The sequence below is a fragment of the Phaseolus vulgaris genome, chromosome 8, assembly GCF_000499845.2.
Source record: "Phaseolus vulgaris cultivar G19833 chromosome 8, P. vulgaris v2.0, whole genome shotgun sequence".
Taxonomy (NCBI): Eukaryota; Viridiplantae; Streptophyta; class Magnoliopsida; order Fabales; family Fabaceae; genus Phaseolus; species Phaseolus vulgaris.
The window spans coordinates 11622713-11642116 of NC_023752.2; the positions used below are offsets into that span (position 1 = coordinate 11622713).

The 19404-nt window shown below is 30.8% G+C and overlaps 2 protein-coding genes across 5 annotated transcripts; one reads left to right on the forward strand and one right to left on the reverse strand.

The window, feature by feature from the left end:
- The first annotated feature begins 459 nt into the window (after positions 1 to 459).
- On the forward strand, positions 460 to 7728 carry LOC137823572 (RNA polymerase II C-terminal domain phosphatase-like 2). Of its 4 annotated transcripts, none has more exons than XR_011083147.1 (17): positions 460 to 1001; positions 1093 to 1563; positions 2878 to 3088; positions 3310 to 3467; positions 3551 to 3621; positions 3699 to 3804; positions 3938 to 4018; positions 4202 to 4355; positions 4436 to 4812; positions 4922 to 4979; positions 5179 to 5309; positions 5390 to 5443; positions 5711 to 5807; positions 6263 to 6423; positions 6570 to 6665; positions 7055 to 7131; positions 7392 to 7728. XR_011083147.1 is itself a non-coding variant. In XM_068628759.1 (16 exons), the coding sequence occupies exons 1-16, from the start codon at positions 729 to 731 to the stop codon at positions 7426 to 7428; spliced, it is 2517 nt and encodes an 838-aa protein (XP_068484860.1). In that variant the 5' UTR covers positions 460 to 728; the 3' UTR covers positions 7429 to 7728. The 4 variants fall into 4 exon arrangements, 2 of the variants coding, with proteins under 2 accessions (XP_068484860.1, XP_068484861.1); XR_011083148.1 differs by having other exon boundaries at positions 4202 to 4343; XM_068628759.1 differs by lacking the exon at positions 6570 to 6665.
- Positions 7729 to 14062: 6334 nt separating this feature from the next.
- Positions 14063 to 15533, reverse strand: LOC137823573 (uncharacterized). Its single transcript, XM_068628761.1, has 4 exons — positions 15244 to 15533; positions 14955 to 14997; positions 14691 to 14851; positions 14063 to 14591 (listed from the first exon to the last, which is right to left on the reverse strand). The coding sequence occupies exons 1-4, from the start codon at positions 15433 to 15435 to the stop codon at positions 14277 to 14279; spliced, it is 711 nt and encodes a 236-aa protein (XP_068484862.1). The 5' UTR covers positions 15436 to 15533; the 3' UTR covers positions 14063 to 14276.
- Positions 15534 to 19404: the final 3871 nt, after the last annotated feature.

A 19404-nucleotide genomic window follows, 5' to 3' on the forward strand; every position in this document is an offset into this window, starting at 1 on the left:
ATGCATTGATTATATTTAAAGTGTTATTTAAGTGATAATATTAAAGTATATTTAAAAATAAAAATAAATTGTTCAATTTACATATTTAAATAAAAAGAATTAGAAAGTTAAAGGAAACCATTTATAAGATGAAAATGTCGTAAACTTTTATAAGCAAAATGTCTTTTTACACTAAAATTTATGTTTTCAAGTAGCGTATAGGAGAGAGAATTGAAAGAGATGTTTAGTGTAAAGTGAGGTTATAAATAGTACGATACGTAACCCTCTTCTTTGTACGATTAACGGTGGATGGTAGTGCAACGTGTCCCAGAGGGTCTCGTAATTTGTCCCCACCCGTGTAATTTTAACATCTCCCGGGAAGCTAATCGGGGTATATCCGTAATCTCACACAACATCCACGTTTCCTGTTCAACCGAACCCCTCTTTCTGGCTATATATATGGAAGCGCTGTGATAGTTTGAAAACGCAGGCTAGAGAGAGAAAGAAGAGAGAGAGTGTGTGTGAGAGAATGGTCTGAGTCTCAGAGACTGTAATAGAGAGAGGGAGTGTTTGTGACTCTGCAAGAGTATCTCCGATGATTAGAAGAACCAAACACCGGAAGAAGAAAATGGCATTCGCGAATCTGCGCGAAACTCTCGTCTCCTGAGCATTCTCCTACCTGCTTTGCGTTTTGTCTCCACTGTCGTCGTTTCAGTTTCCGATACTCGGAAGCGTTCTGCGCGCGAGTGATGAATCGTTTAGGGTTCAAACATGAGGTCTACGATGGCGACAAGCACGTTGGCGAACTTGATGTTTCTCCGACGACGCCGTTTCACAACTTCCGCTTCCCCAACAACGAGATTCGCATCCACCACTTCAGTGCCAAGAGCGAGCGCTGCCCTCCGCTGTCGATCCTCCAAACCATTGCCGCATTCAACGTCCGCTGCAAGCTCGATTCCTCAGTCGTCGCAGAGCAAAAGGAACTAACCTCCATCCACGCCAGTTGCTTCTACGAAATGAAGGTTAAAATCAAGAAATTAAATGCGCGAAATGAGTAAATGAAGCTTTTATTTTCTGCAATTTTAGTGTTTCTGACAAAACTGTGCGTTTTAGACGGCGGTGGTGCTGGTAAATGACGAGGAGATTCACCTCGTTTCGATGCCGAGCAAAAGGAAGAAGTTCCCGTGCTTCTGGTGCTTCGCGGTTCCTGTAGGACTCTACCACGCGTGTTTGGGGATGCTGAACCTGCGGTGTCTGGCGATTGTGTTCGATTTGGACGAGACTCTCATCGTTGCGAACACGATGAAGTCGTTTGAGGATAGGATTGAGGCCTTGAGGGTTTGGCTTTCACGCGAGATCGACCCGTTGCGGGTGCAAGGGATGTCGGCGGAGCTTAAGCGCTACCTGGAGGACCGGTTGCTGCTGAAGCAGTTTGCGGAGAGCGATTGCGTGATGGATAACGGGAAGGTGTATAAGGTTCAGATGGAGGAGGTGCTGCCGCATTCCGGTAGCCACGAGAAACTGATTCGTCCGGTTGTTAGGCTGCAAGATAAGAATATTGTACTCACTCGCATCAATCCTGAGGTTTGTGCCTTTATGGTTATTTATTGACTGTTACTATTAACTTAAGACTATAGTCGCTCAATGAGAACTTTGTATGTGTTTGTGTTTGGTTTTAGTTGTTGGTTAGTTTGGGTTTTGGGGTTATTTCTTATGGAGTTAAGTGGTGGTTTGAGATTGCTCGATGGCGGTTTTAGGGTTTAAATTTGGGGTTTTTCGAATCGATGAAAATTAATAGTTGAAGTTTGAGGTGTCTGATTATGGGATGTGTAGTGTGCTGATGTGGTTAATTTTTTAAAACTGTTTGATGGGATTGAAATGGTGAAACGGATTGTGTAACGTGGGTGTTCTCGGTTCTGACGTTTGCAACACTACAACTGCATTGTGCTTTGCTTGTGGATTGCATTGGGCTGTAGTAGAGCACAACGCAACTGCAATTTAAACCGTTTAAATGGTTTGGAAATTGATGAAGAATGAAATGGGAGTTGGGGAGAGTTGTAAATCTTCTTGAATAATTTTTTGCAAACCTGTCCTTATGTTTGATTCTGGGTCACACAGCAAAATTGAATGGGGTAAACATTGGGAAGACAAACAGCTTTGACTCGGATAAGCATAGGTTTTCAACTGGTTTATATATTTATCTACTTCATTACTGCTTTACTCATAAATGAACGCTTTCAGAGATTTGGGTTTGAAGAGTATAGTTTTGCTCGGTAGTTTTTTGGCGGAATTAGGAATGTTTTATTACCTTTATAGGGGAGAGACAAATAATTACATCATTATTGGTATTTGATATTTTATGCTTTCTTTCATCTCGTATTTTAGATGATTGGCCATTTAAGAGTTATTGTGGTTTAATACTTTGTGTTGATTCCTTCTTATTTACAGTTTCAGCTTTTGCTTATTTGTTTGCCTGTGTAAATGTACCTTCAAATTATCTGTTGAGTTACAAAAATTAAGTAATGAGCTAAATAAGCTGAGTGGCAAAGGCTCTAAGGCATTTGAGTCTTAATTTTACATTTCTATTATTGATTAAATTGCTTGGTGGCTACTGATTCCTGCATATGCTTATCCTTGTTATGAATGTATATGCTATCAATGCACTTGGGCAGGGTTTTAGTTTCTTAGTGGATTGACTTTGTTTAGTTTTGTTGTAGTTAAGCATTCTAATTCATCTTCATCCCATCTCTCTAGATAATAAACGAAGTATAAACTTGACTTCTTTTCCTATGAATCTGTAAGCGTGCAATGTAGTTAGTAGTTGCACCTAATTGGTGTAGTTGTGTTTGGAAGCCTTTTGGCATGTAGGGAATTTGAGTCTGCTTGTTTTTTTTACAGATACGTGATACTAGTGTATTAGTGAGATTACGACCAGCATGGGAGGATCTAAGATGCTATTTAACTGCAAAAGGACGCAAGCGGTTTGAAGTATATGTTTGTACTATGGCTGAAAGGGATTATGCTTTGGAAATGTGGAGGCTTCTCGATCCCGAGGCACATCTTATAGGTCCAAAGCAAATCCTTGAACGTGTTATTTGTGTCAAATCGGGTATGATTCTCTTTTGTACCTAACTATTTGAACCTTCTGTAAATAATCTTTCTTTAACATGATACATTTTTCGCACAATTTTTGAAATGAAACAACCTCTTCAAATAAATTGTTCTATTTTGTATTTTTGGTTATGGAACAAATACAAATTGCACAACTTCGTTTGTGCTTTATTGTGTCATGTTGTGGATAATTTCTTCTTGGCTGCAATTCATTTTCAGGCTCCCGCAAATCTCTGCCAAATGTTTTCCAAGATGGCATGTGCCATCCCAAAATGGCAATGGTGATTGATGACCGGTCAAAGGTTTGGGAAGACAAGGACCAGCCTAGGGTTCATGTTGTTCCTGCATTTACTCCTTATTATGCTCCTCAAGCAGAGGTACAGGTTTATTATTGCAAAAAAATATTTTTTCTTCTAAGTATCCATGGTAGAGACTTTAACTTTAGTATTTTTTTTATTAGACGGCCAATGCTGTCCCAGTCCTATGTGTAGCGAGAAATGTTGCATGCAATGTCAGAGGTTGTTTTTTCAAGTAAGTTGTGATATTTAGTTTCACTAGCTCAAATATACTTCCCACTATGACTAAGAATTACTTTGCCATGTTCTCAGAGAGTTTGATGAGAGTTTATTACAAAGAATTGCTGAAATCTTCTTTGAAGATGATATTGGAATTTTACCTCACCCTCCAGATGTGAGCAACTACTTGATGTCGGAGGTATTACACTGGAAGATATGCTTTTTCTAGTTATTGATGATAACTTGCCATCTAGGATGATGTGCCTTTATATTGCTGTTGAAGATTCTGATTTGTTTGTTGCTCTAATATCACCATGTTCACTGGATGACAGGATGTGCCAAATGGTAATACTAATGCCCCACTCAGTGAAGGAATCAATGGTGCAGAAGTTGAACGGAGGTTAAGTCAACCTGTAAGTTTCCTTGGTTTTCAATCTAATATTTCTGATCTCGTTATAGCAATGTTTTCTCAACCTTTCCAGTAAATATTGGTAGGGGATTTCTTGTCCGTGTGATGAATGTTGGTATTTAAGTGCACGGAACATTTGTAGATACTACAATAATTATCCCTTTATTTATTGTATTATTCTTATCAGGGTGATAAATTTCCTGTTGACATGGTCACCCAACCCATGGCAAACAGTGTTGAGTTTAGACATGAGGCCTCTCAGCCTACTGCTGGTATTATTTCAAGTGTCACTGGCCCTGGATCTTCAAGAATACTGATTCCGTCACTGAGTATGGAACATCGTATGCTGTTAGGATTTCTACATTGTACATTCGAAACTATATGCCTTCTTTTGATGTAATCTTTACCAACCTTGTTTCAGAACCTGGTTTGCTTGGACCCCCGGTCAAACATGAAGCCAGCTCTGTTGATCGAGATTATGACATGCGAAAAGGTGTTCTAGGCATGAGACATGGACCAGATATAAGAGGTCAAATTTCAGCTGAACCTCCTCTGATATCTAGGCCACCCAATCAAGCATCAGCATCTTTAATGCCACAGTCATTTGGAGGTGGGTTGGTAGAAGATGATATAACCAGCAGAACTCAAACAAATAATTGGTCTATAGCATCTGGTAAAGAATCTAGTCTAGTAAAGTCCGATAAGCATCAGGCTCAACTGAAACCGTTTTCTCATAGTGTCATAGGTTCACCTTCCAATGTCGTACACCAACAAGCATCACAACTTAAGACTGAAGAGGTTTGTCAACAAACATTCTGTTGCCTCCCAATTTTTATTTTGTACTATGTTTTAAGTGTTCTTTGGAATACTGTAAATTTTCCTGATTTGAAATATTGCTTATACGCAGGCAACTTCTGTTTCTGATTTGCCGAGGCAGAATGCTCCATCTAAGTCTCTGCTATCAGGTAAAGTGTATTTTTGTAATATATTCTGATTCAAGTCTTTAAGTTGTATTTGATACTCTTGTTATGTATGCTGAATTGTGTGTGAAAATATACCATATATTATGGACAAGCTAGTTTCTGGACTTCACATTTGCATTATTTTATTTGCCTATAATTATTGCTTTTTTCTGTGTTGTGTTATTGACCCAACATTCTGCAGAGGATGGGATATCTCAGAATCATGCATCTTCTAATAGTAAAGATCTTCAAAATGAAGCTGGAAAATTGAACTTATTACCACCTCTGTCCATTCAAGTGCTGCAGGAAATTGGGAGGCGGTGTAACTCAAAGGTGTGCATGGCTTCTGCACCTAACTGATAATATTTTTGTTTGTTTTTCTTGAACTGCATTAATATGTTTTTCCTTTAAAGGTTGAGTTTAAGTCTATTCTAAGCACCAGCAAAGACTTGCAGTTTTCAGTTGAGGTCAGTGAAATTTCCTTTCTATTCTTTTTTTTTTGTTATTATATGCTTGTGTATGCATGTCATGTGAACAATTATTCTTATTTGCAGTACTCTTTTCTTATTTAGTATGAGTTGTGTTATACTATTATATGCAGTAGTTGATCTGTGTTATTAAACTAGATTTGTTATATGGTTATTTGTTACCCATGGATCTGAAGTAGTTATGTTCTTATCTCTTTTAATTGATTCATAGCCTGTGTTGTAAATTTGTCTTGTGACTGGGTTTAGGTACTATTTACTGGTGAGAAAATAGGTGTTGGTATGGGTAGGACAAGGAAGGATGCTCAACAACAAGCTGCTGAGAATGCCCTTCGCAGCTTAGCAGGTAACACTGTCAATATAATATAGTGATAGCTTTTACTTGTTGCCTGACAACAAGTATTTGAATCTCCCCTTGCATTCCATCACTATGCATGCATGTAGAATAGTTCTGAGATTCTTTATTTTTAATGGTTTGTGAAATTATACGCATTGATTTTTGAGGCAAGTTGAACAATTAGGAGTCAGTTCAAGAATATCTTATGGTACCCAATGTTCCAGCGTATGTTAAATGTAAGGGTAGAAAATATCAGCATACTTGGTTCAAGAAGTAAATATTCTTTACTTTATTTTCTTGTCTGGACTTGAGGAATTGCTTCTCTGCATGACACTGGTGGATGCATTCTGGTTTATCAACTACGTTTGTCCATGCTAAGTCATTGTTACAACTCTAACTAACTTTTTACCCTTTATTGGAATTATAGTAAGTTCTGAATGCTTTTTTGGTGTATGGAATTACAGAGAAGTATGTGGCGCATGTGGAGCCTCAGTGTAGAGTCGTTGATAGAGAATTTGACAAGCTTTCTCTTGGACGTGACAATGGTTTCTTGTGGGATGTGGTCAATCCTGAATCCAATGAACTGCGAAGAGAAGATGGAGTGCCTAGAGAAAATGCTTCTGAGGTGGGTTTTCGTAATGTTTTTGGTAGTTGACTTGACTTGTTTATTTAAGGAAATAGGTGATGCTTGGATAAGGGGGGTATGTGGACTAGAAATTCCAGATGAAAGTGGTTGTTTAGAGAAATCACATCGTTTATGGAATTGTGTAGCATCAATGTGAAGGCTAAATCACTGAATGGGGAGTGAACTGGCTTCACGTCTGGTACTGCTGTCTTAGACAGGCTTCTTAAGTTCCGGCTTAAAAGGTAATGGCTTGGTGGTTAGTCCCTGGTATCTACCCATTATCCAAGTACACCCTTCTCATTTGAACCATATTGTTGCTATTGCATGTCTCTCATTGTTGCCTTCCAGTTCAGTTGGAAAACAAGTAATCAATTATTTTTTTCCAGAAGTTTATGTTATTCTTTTAATTATTTTTCATAACAGTTGGTCTAAGGTTTGACATGTGGAATTTGTACAGACTAAAATAATTGGTGCCGCTTGATAGTACTTGCACTAGGTTGTTTTCTGGAATTTTTATTGTGTGTTGGCTTTATACCACTAAGGGGAAAAAGTTGATATGCTAGGTCATCTCTGAATTTCCTAACTTCTCACGTGGATTTAATTATTTGTATCAATTCACTATGATTTTCAGGCTTCGGATGCTGAGACTAGATCAAGTACACCTAATGCCATTAATCAACAAATGGAAAAGCGTATCAGCTCCCCGAGGTAATTTAAAATAAGATTTTATCTGAAAGTGTGAAAGCATGAATTTTTCGTTTTGAACTCTTGTATCTCATGTTTTTCCTCGATTTTTTGTTTATTTTTTTCCTCCAGAATATATAATGGTGTCTTTATCACGCCCTTCAATAAACTTTTTGGATCTATATCTAAATTTAATGATTTGTTACTCCAGAAGTTTGGTTTTAGGAGTGAGTATTTTATATCATAAGGGGTGTCCATGCTTAGTTTTTTTTGTTTACTTTCAGAATGGCTTCTGTTTCCAATAAACGATTGAAGGAATGAAAAAGTTGGAAGATGAAGTATTTACCGTCGGTGAAGCAACTGGAAAAGGGGCTTTTGAATTTTCCGGACGGCACATTATCATTTTGCACGCAAAAGGGTTTTTGATGTAATTTGCTCCTGTAATATCTGTGGATAGCGGTTGTAGATATGCCAAGGTAAATTTCCTTGGCAAAATTCTGTCATCGGGAAGGGCATTTTTTTTTTGCCCTACTATTTTCCTCATTTACAGAATGTTTGTGTAGCACCCTTTTCAGTATAGTTGGAATATTAATTACAAGAAAATAATTTCTCCTTTCTTAAGCATTGGTGTCTTCTGATTTGACTGATTAATATTTTTAGTAATCACTGCAATTAGTATCCTGAGATATTCGTATAATCTTTTGATCTTTTGGGTTCATTACGTGACTAGTAATCGGTTAAGAGTTTGAGTCTCTTTTTAAGGGGTGTTTTTCTCAGTTAAACATAGGTCTTCTTGTGACGACCTACATTGGGTCTTTTTATAGATTAAGATGACCAATTTACAAAATTTTCCATTTAAAATATTCAAAATATAATGTTTCTCTGAAAATTTGGTTAAGTTTTTAAGAATTTAGGATATAAAATTAATTTTTTAGTTAGAAGATTGAGAAGTTATTTATTTTGAAGGATTTTTATTGGATGTGGTAAAAACTAGGATAAAGAGAAGAAATTTTTAAATTTCTCGAGTGAACTTTGATGTGTCGGTATGTTGTGTACTGTGTAAAACGTTAAAAAAACAATTATTCAATGAGTAAATTTAGGTAAGAAAGAGAAGATAGAATGTGATAATAAACGTGCGATAGGGGAAATTTACAGTAGGAGGTGATCGAGTTTTTTTTTGTATTAGTCAATAATTAGGTTAATGATGGGATGATTAACTTACAAGTTGGTATTTAAAGAAAATTCAATCAAGTTTAAGCTATTAGTATCTTGTAATAAACTAAACATCCAATTAAAGTAAATTTTAGCCCATTTAAGTTTTATATGCATAATAGACTAAATTCGTCCTTCAGTATTTTAAATTTTTGTTTCTTATTTCTTAATTAAGAAATTGTGGATATATATGATTTATTAAAAATATAAAGTGTAGCAAAGATGACCTTTTATCGTACAATTGCTAGTGTGTTAGTAGTGTGTTAGTGATCTCTTTATTCCTTTCTTAGAATCTCTTCCTTCAAATGTTTGTGTTCGGTTAGAATCGACCTCAAGATAAGTATTATGTGTAAAGAATATATGTTTGTAAACTGATTAAAAACGTACTTTACACATTTGGAGAAAGTTTATTTATAGTGTTGGTTATGAGTCCTTGTTGTGATGTGCTGGATATCAGTTATTCACTGATGTGCATCGTGATCCTTAGAGGATATATTGGTATATAGGTATGTTGAAATATCTAAAGAATATTTGTATAATCTCTTGGTTAATTAGTATTTAGCTAATTTGTCATAGATGTTTTTGCGACTCATTAAGTGTTCTTGTAATTATTATTGTTGTCATTTATTATGTATCTTAAGGTGTTGACTCAGTCGGTCGGTTACCAAGATTGAGACTGACTCGTCCGATATTGACCAATGCATAAAATAATCAACATATAAAGTAATCCAAAAATTTGGTTGGAAAATTTGTGAAAATTAAGGACTTAGTATTATGTAAAAATGTAAAGATTTACAGGGTTTGAAAAGGGGAGAAAAAGTTTTATCTATATATGTCTAAATAGTTTTTTCTAATATTTAAATGTTATAATAATAGCTTATATGGATATTTGCTATCAAGATTTGAACCGATGACTTACGCCTGATCATGGCGTTACTCTACCACTGAGTTAAAATGGCCCTTTTTCTTTCAATTCCTAAATAAGGAACTAGCATGACTAATACATCTATTTGTTACTTTGTATACTTAGTATACTTATTCTATCAATTTCTATAAATTATATAAATGAAATGATATAAATGGGGTTATCTTATCCATCCCACACGATAGACTAAATTAGTTGCAAGCTTTATGACTTTTTTTAGCGGATATTTTGTTACAAATTATTTAAGGAATTATGAGGTGATTAAATTTTTTGTAGATTAATATTGTGATGTTTTAATGTTTTTCGAGGGATTAACTTGAAGTTAGTTTAGGATTGTCAAGCTAGTTCACAAGAGAATAAAAAACATAGGAAAATAACTTGTTCAACTAAACTTTTTTTTATAAATGTTAAATAATATGAAAGTAGTTTTACCTTTAATTGTCTAAAGCTTTGTATAATGTTGAAGTTATAAGAATTAAGATTATTATATAAATATAAATAATTAAATCATAATCTAATTAAATTAACCAATCAAATAGATATTGGTTAAAAGATTCATATCAAACATGTATCATTAGAGATTAATGTATGATATTTTAAGGACGTTGATTTATAATTTAATAGGTTGGAATAAATATATTGCATCAATATTTGTGTATTTGAGTGTGGAAGAACTTTTTTTTAACTTCTTACTATCTTATGTCTTAATATATAATTAAGAAAATCATGATATTTTTTTTTTCAATTGTAGGTTAATATATTCAATGTTACTGTTCTGGTTTAAATAATGAAGTGACTTTAAATTAGTAAATTAAGTGAGTTCAAGTGTCGTATTTATAGAGAAACTTAGTTAAAAAAGACATTACAAAGTACCAAAATTTAATAATAATAGTTAAATGTAGTACTAGAAATTTAAATTTTTACATATTCAATTGACTCAGAAAATTTTAGTAACAAACTCATAACGACCTTATTGGATCACCTTTAGGTCGATGGGTTTAAGTCTTTAGATTATTGGAATGTTAGGTTATTTAGTTTGGATTAAATGCAAGTGGTAGCTTACACTTCATTTATAATATGTTTAATATAAGATTGTATATTTATAAGTTATACATTAAAAGTAACATATTATCTTTAGTGTCTGATTATAATAATATTTGATTATGATAATATAGTTATAAATCACAAACTAGAATAACATATTATCTTTAGGTGTGTGACCTAATTAATCCAATTTTAATATATCATAAAATAAAATAAAAAAATACATCAATAAAATGAAATAAAAAAGAATTATCACAATCCCAATCAAGTGTATTTAAATCTATTAAGCGCATCAAAATTTAGTGAGTGAATAAGTCTAGAATTAATTAACTTTTGTTTATAGACAGATGAATCGTACAATTAAGATTATTATATAAATATAAATAATTAAATCATAATCTAATTAAATTAACCAATCAAATAGATATTGGTTAAAAGATTCATATCAAACATGTATCATTAGAGATTAATGTATGATATTTTAAGGACGTTGATTTATAATTTAATAGGTTGGAATAAATATATTGCATCAATATTTGTGTATTTGAGTGTGGAAGAACTTTTTTTTAACTTCTTACTATCTTATGTCTTAATATATAATTAAGAAAATCATGATATTTTTTTTTCAATTGTAGGTTAATATATTCAATGTTACTGTTCTGGTTTAAATAATGAAGTGACTTTAAATTAGTAAATTAAGTGAGTTCAAGTGTCGTATTTATAGAGAAACTTAGTTAAAAAAGACATTACAAAGTACCAAAATTTAATAATAATAGTTAAATGTAGTACTAGAAATTTAAATTTTTACATATTCAATTGACTCAGAAAATTTTAGTAACAAACTCATAACGACCTTATTGGATCACCTTTAGGTCGATGGGTTTAAGTCTTTAGATTATTGGAATGTTAGGTTATTTAGTTTGGATTAAATGCAAGTGGTAGCTTACACTTCATTTATAATATGTTTAATATAAGATTGTATATTTATAAGTTATACATTAAAAGTAACATATTATCTTTAGTGTCTGATTATAATAATATTTGATTATGATAATATAGTTATAAATCACAAACTAGAATAACATATTATCTTTAGGTGTGTGACCTAATTAATCCAATTTTAATATATCATAAAATAAAATAAAAAAATACATCAATAAAATGAAATAAAAAAGAATTATCACAATCCCAATCAAGTGTATTTAAATCTATTAAGCGCATCAAAATTTAGTGAGTGAATAAGTCTAGAATTAATTAACTTTTGTTTATAGACAGATGAATCGTACAATTAAGATTATTATATAAATATAAATAATTAAATCATAATCTAATTAAATTAACCAATCAAATAGATATTGGTTAAAAGATTCATATCAAACATGTATCATTAGAGATTAATGTATGATATTTTAAGGACGTTGATTTATAATTTAATAGGTTGGAATAAATATATTGCATCAATATTTGTGTATTTGAGTGTGGAAGAACTTTTTTTTAACTTCTTACTATCTTATGTCTTAATATATAATTAAGAAAATCATGATATTTTTTTTTTCAATTGTAGGTTAATATATTCAATGTTACTGTTCTGGTTTAAATAATGAAGTGACTTTAAATTAGTAAATTAAGTGAGTTCAAGTGTCGTATTTATAGAGAAACTTAGTTAAAAAAGACATTACAAAGTACCAAAATTTAATAATAATAGTTAAATGTAGTACTAGAAATTTAAATTTTTACATATTCAATTGACTCAGAAAATTTTAGTAACAAACTCATAACGACCTTATTGGATCACCTTTAGGTCGATGGGTTTAAGTCTTTAGATTATTGGAATGTTAGGTTATTTAGTTTGGATTAAATGCAAGTGGTAGCTTACACTTCATTTATAATATGTTTAATATAAGATTGTATATTTATAAGTTATACATTAAAAGTAACATATTATCTTTAGTGTCTGATTATAATAATATTTGATTATGATAATATAGTTATAAATCACAAACTAGAATAACATATTATCTTTAGGTGTGTGACCTAATTAATCCAATTTTAATATATCATAAAATAAAATAAAAAAATACATCAATAAAATGAAATAAAAAAGAATTATCACAATCCCAATCAAGTGTATTTAAATCTATTAAGCGCATCAAAATTTAGTGAGTGAATAAGTCTAGAATTAATTAACTTTTGTTTATAGACAGATGAATCGTACAATTAAGATTATTATATAAATATAAATAATTAAATCATAATCTAATTAAATTAACCAATCAAATAGATATTGGTTAAAAGATTCATATCAAACATGTATCATTAGAGATTAATGTATGATATTTTAAGGACGTTGATTTATAATTTAATAGGTTGGAATAAATATATTGCATCAATATTTGTGTATTTGAGTGTGGAAGAACTTTTTTTTAACTTCTTACTATCTTATGTCTTAATATATAATTAAGAAAATCATGATATTTTTTTTTCAATTGTAGGTTAATATATTCAATGTTACTGTTCTGGTTTAAATAATGAAGTGACTTTAAATTAGTAAATTAAGTGAGTTCAAGTGTCGTATTTATAGAGAAACTTAGTTAAAAAAGACATTACAAAGTACCAAAATTTAATAATAATAGTTAAATGTAGTACTAGAAATTTAAATTTTTACATATTCAATTGACTCAGAAAATTTTAGTAACAAACTCATAACGACCTTATTGGATCACCTTTAGGTCGATGGGTTTAAGTCTTTAGATTATTGGAATGTTAGGTTATTTAGTTTGGATTAAATGCAAGTGGTAGCTTACACTTCATTTATAATATGTTTAATATAAGATTGTATATTTATAAGTTATACATTAAAAGTAACATATTATCTTTAGTGTCTGATTATAATAATATTTGATTATGATAATATAGTTATAAATCACAAACTAGAATAACATATTATCTTTAGGTGTGTGACCTAATTAATCCAATTTTAATATATCATAAAATAAAATAAAAAAATACATCAATAAAATGAAATAAAAAAGAATTATCACAATCCCAATCAAGTGTATTTAAATCTATTAAGCGCATCAAAATTTAGTGAGTGAATAAGTCTAGAATTAATTAACTTTTGTTTATAGACAGATGAATCGTACAAAATTAAAAACTATATATAATATTTTAAAATCAATTTCAATTCATAAACTACAAATTCCAGTCATTCCATCAAATTAAAAATGCACACAAAATAAACATGCTTAAAGCATAACTACTACCATTCAATTTGATAAAACCAAAGTTCAAGTGTAAAACCCTCACATAATGATGCACCATTTCAAGAACAATAATACTCCATACACATATTCAATTGCGCTAATAAATGAAAATAATTTTCTTTATTTAGAAATTGTTTAACCCTAAAAGGGAGTATAGAATGCACCAATACTTTTAGGAACTTAGGAAAAATCATCACTAGAATAAAAAACAAAAATCAAAGCACAAGAGTTAAGAAAAATACTATTTTTCATATGATAGGGTAAACAAAACTAAAAAAACTTACCATTATAGTTAAACAAATTTAAGAGTAGAGATATTTTATAAAAATGACCTTAAAATTCAATTATGATAAAATATAACTGTTCTATACTCTATTTTTTTTATGAAGGGTGTGTTAAGAAAATGAGAAACAAAAGTAGAAAGAAGTTTGGAGGAGCGAGAGAGCTAAAGAGAAGCAGAGAAGAAGAATATGTAAGAAAAAGAAAGAAGAAAAGAAAAAGGAGAAAAGGATGAAAGTAAATAAATAAATTTGATTGATGAAGACATGTGAACATAGAATTGAAGTGAGACACTTATTTTGACTAACAAAAAATAGTAATAATATGAGAAGAATGGAAATAACTAGCTCAAGACTAATTGGAGCTTTGATTGTAGCCGCAGATCATAATACTTTGTGTGTTGAAGGAAACAAAATTCAGCAATGGCCTCTAAAGAGTGTTGTTCTTCATGACCTTGAAGCATCGGATTTCTGGTTCTCTTTTGCAGTATCCAAATTCTCAGCCACATTGGAAATTTCAGACTTTTTCTGGGAATCCTTATCTGCCTGATCAGCTTTATCTTCCTCTGATGTCTTGGTGGAAACAACTTCATTATCATCTGTTACTTTCTGAAGTCTAGCATTTTCCCAATCCTCAGAAATAGTGATTCTGTTCATAGCTTCCCAAGTCTGAACAAATCTGTCTGGCCCTGGCTGCCACATAATGTCACCATTTCTTGTTTTCAAGATGATTTTGTACTGGAATTTTCCAGCAGGTACAGCCTAATTGCATCAAATGTGGCAATAATACCCAAACCTTTTAGTCACACAAAAATTTCCATAATTTGAAAAGATTTTAATAATAGTAACAATAAGACTCACCATCTCTGCTGTCCACACATGCCCTTCTGACCAGCTCATTGGTATGGCTTTTGCAGGGTTCCATGAGCCAAACATTGGATCATTACCAACTACCATAAATTGTTCCTCAAAACGACATTTCTGATGCAACTGAAATTTGACATTAATGATCTTTGGTTCCTCTGCACCACACAAATGGACATTTTTTAGATAGCTACTTAGACAGAATATATATATTTGGTAGAAAGATCTTATAGGATGTTTGCCAAGACTTAGAAAACTCACTTGGTTTTTCTTCAGTTTGAAGCACCAAATTGTCCAAATCCACCTGCATCATGTCATGCAAACCAGGATTAAATGTTATTTAGCAATCAGACTAGTTTTTGTTTGTCTCTTGACAGAGACTAATTCAGAAAGTTTGATTTCATAACAAGTTTCTCCAAATATGAGAAAGAAGTTGTAAGTTTAATCTAATGGAGAATTTTTAGAAACACATGCAAGGTCAAAACCAATATCCATCATTAGACAATTAAAACAAAGGAAGAAAGCAAAAAGATGTGAAAAAGGAAAGGACCATAGTTTCGGATGGCACAGAGTGAAGTGGGAAAAGACCCTGGTTTTGAACAAGTTTTGGGAAGGCAAAGTTGCAACCCTTTCTGTCGATGGCAGTGAAGAAAAAATTGGGTGTGTTGTGAGCAGACTTAGGAACAGACATAGGAACATGAGTTCCTAGAATGGCCTTGGAGCAAGAGATGTTGAGAGCCATGGCAGTTGATGTTGGTGGAGTGAAGTCACACGCAAAGAAACAAGGTGTATTCCTTTGTAGTAAATAGATGTTGTTGTGAAATTGTTGTGTTATGAGAGTGAAAGTGGGGTTCATTTTATAGTACAGGAGTTAGAGGAGTTTGTGGCACTTTAAAGCATGCATGCTAAAAATAAACACACGAGACCTGGTCTTTTTCATTTTGTTTGAAAATCTCAACTAACTCATGCTTAATTTGTTAAGTGAGTGGCTATACTCAATTCTCGAACTTTTAAAGAGGGAATTAATGAAAAACATTTTTTAATGATATGTTTTAAGTAACTTCTTTCTAAGAATATTTTAAAAAAATAAAATAATTTTCTACACAAGTTAAATTTAGTTTATTTACAAATTTCAAATAATTATATAAATATACATACGAGTGAAAATTGATGGTCCTTTTGTTTTTTTTGTTTGATGTGAGAATCTTAACTTGGTTTATTTTGTTTAAGGGAGTGACAACACTCAATTCTCAAACATTTTGCCATAGCAACACTCTTTCTCTTTCTTTGCGTGACATGTGTTGTATTGGATGCTTCTATATCATTAATGTTTTTAAGAAAATCAGTTAAATTTTTATATTTTACATTGATTTGTATAATTTTATGTAAAGAAACTAATATTAGAAAACATAGACAAGTGCAATCAAAAGAATAAATGCCTTTAAGAAGACATGATATATCTTCTATATCAAAACATTATTATTGGAGGGAATTAATGAGAAAATATTCTTTAATGATATGTTTCAAGTAGCTTCTTTTTAAGAAAATTTTAAAAAATAAAATAATTTTCTGCACAAGTTAAATTTAGTTTATATACAAATTTCAAATAATTATATAAATATACACACGAGTGAAAATTAATGTGGTCCTTTTGCTTTTTTTTCGATGTGAGAATCTCAACTAACTCATGCTTTGGTTTGTCTAAGTGAGTGGCTACACTAAATTCTCGGACATTTTGCCTTAGCAACACTCTTTCTGTTTCAGTGTATATGTCTTGTTGGATGCTTCTATATTATTAATGTTTTTTTAAAAATCAGTTAAATTTTTATATTTTTCATTGATTGATTTGTATAATTTTATATAAACAAACTAATATTAGAAAACATAGAGAAAGTGGAATAAAAAGAATAACTTCATTCTATGTCAAAATATTATTATTGTATTACCATAACATAGAGGGATTAATGAAAAAACATTCTTTAATGATATGTTTTAAGTAGTTTCTTTCTAAGAATATTTTAAAAAATAAAATAATTTTCTGCAAGAGTAAAATTTAGTTTATGTACAAATTTTAAATAATTATATAAATATACACACGAGTGAAAATTGACGTGGTCCTTTTGCTTCTTGTTCGATGCGAGAATCTCAACTAACTCATTCTCGGACATTTTGCCTTTGCAACCCTCTTTCCCTTTCTACGCTTATGTCTTGTTGGATGCTTCAATACCATTAATGTTTTTAAGAAAATCACTTAAATTTTTTTATTTTCCATTGATTTGTATAATTTTATTTAAAGAAACTAATATTAGAAAACATAGAGAAAGTGCAATCAAAAAAATAATTGCCTTTAAGAAGACATGATATATCTTCTATATCAAAACATTATTATTGTATTACCATAACATAGAGGGAATTAATGAAAAAACATTCTTTAATGACATGTTTTAAGTAGCTTCTTTTTAATAATATTTTAAAAAATAAAATAATTTTCTGCACAAGTTAAATTTAGTTTACTTACAAATTTCAAATAATTATATAAATATACACACGAGTGAAAATTAACGTGATCCTTTTGGTTTTTGTTCGATGTGAGAATCTCAACTAACTCATGATTTGGTTCGTCTGAGTGTGTCAATTCTTAGACATTTTACCTTATCAACACTCTTTCCCTATATTTGTTTGTGTTCGGTTGGATTCTATATCTGGATTCTATATCATTAATGTTTTTAAGAAAATCAGTTAAATTTTTATATTTTTCATTCACTTGTATAATTTTATTTAAAAAAAACTAATATTAGAAAACATAGTGAAAGTGCAATCAAAAGAATAACTGCCTTTAAGAAGACATGATATATGTTGTATATCAAAACATTATTATTGTATTATCATAACATAAAGGAAATTAATGAAAAAATATTCTTTAATGATATGTTTTAAGTAGCTTCTTTCTAAGAATATTTTAAAAAATAAAATAATTTTTTGAATAAGTTAAATCTAGTTTATTTACAAATTTCAAATAATTATATAAATATTTGTTATAATTATGTATGTATAAATTAACATATGTGACAAAAAAAGTGACAGTATTTCGGGTGACAAGATAATGAGAATTTTGTGGAAATGACAGTTGAAGAACATTTTCTCCTTAATAGCTAGAGAAAAGGTTAAAGAGCTAAAGCATGAACAATTCAGCACTTTCGGTTAATGAAGTTGGAGACGAGATTTACTATATTTATTTTAATTTATTGTAAAAAGTTTTTAAAAGTAAGTTTGTTAAAATTTGATTTCTTCTCTAAAATTCGATGGTTTATACAATAAGAAACTTAATCATTTTTTAAAGCTAGATCACCGAACACTTTTTTTACATTGTGACGCTTTTAAAATTAAAATTTTATCACAGATTTTGAAAGTTTATATCAGGATATATCTTATAATGTATTTGAACTTATATAATGAACATTTACAATAGGAAGAAAGATGCATAATAAAGAACCTTTGCTTGAATCATGGATAAGTACAATGTTGATTCCGATTCACTACTTAAGGCTCTTCAAGATAAGAACTCCAACAAAGAGTGTCAAATCTCAAGACATCCAAATTTTCAGGAAAACTCAATTTCATTCAATGTTAAAGTGCTTTTTGTACATAAGAAACTCTATTTATAAGATTAGATGGTAAGTTCAAAAAGTTTCATATGATGGACAAAACTAGCAAAATAAACTAATCAAGAGTGACAAACTCCTTGATAGTCAATAATGACACCTATGATTTCATTAATGAAGTATTTAATTATGTACTAGCTTGTAGTTAAATTTGTTTATGTCTCTTTCCACTTCATTCTATAAGAAAATAAATAATTATGGAATTGTGTAGAATATTTGCAACATATTTAAACAAAAGAATTTCTAGATTTTGTTCAAAAAAATATGGTAGGCTTCATCAAATCTTCTTCAATAATTGTCTAGTTATTTATCTCTGTTATTTTTTATTTTTTTTTATGTCATATTCATTGAAAGAACTCCTTAATGCATCTCTCCTTTTTCGAAGTTTTTATCATCTCCTTTCAAAGCTTGATCACTATTTGTGGTCTTATTAATAGGAATTTTTTATTTTGTATCTCATTAAATAGGCTAAAAATTACTTTCATTAGATGTTTAGTTTATTATGTCATACTAATATATTGATAAGATATATACTGATATACACCAGCATAAGTAAAGAACTAAAATCTCAATTATGTAAGAATGATTATGTTGAACAAGGTGTTTTGACTTCAGGGTCTTGTATTCTGAACTTTGATCTTTTTGTATCTAAGTGTATTCTTTTCCTTCTTCCTCAATCATTGTATTTCTGTGCGATTTGGTGTTGTGTGGTTTCAAAGGGTTGTTATGAAAATTGTGTGTTTTTGCGAAAGGTGGTGTGTGTTCTTGAAGGGTTCAAGATCATCACTTTGGTGTGTGTTGTGTAATTTAGGTTTGATTACATAGTGAATTCTCAATGGTTAGTTGAGGACTGGATATAGCTCTTGGTTAAGAGTGAATCAATATAAACATCTTGTGTGAATCTCTCTATTCTTACATTCTTTAAACTGCTTTAACTTTGATTTTATAAACTGCTGATAAAAACAACTGATTGTTTCGCAAAAGCAACGGGTTGATTTTCTGGAATCAAGTTTAAAAACAATTTTCTTTTTGGCTGATCTGATTTCTCA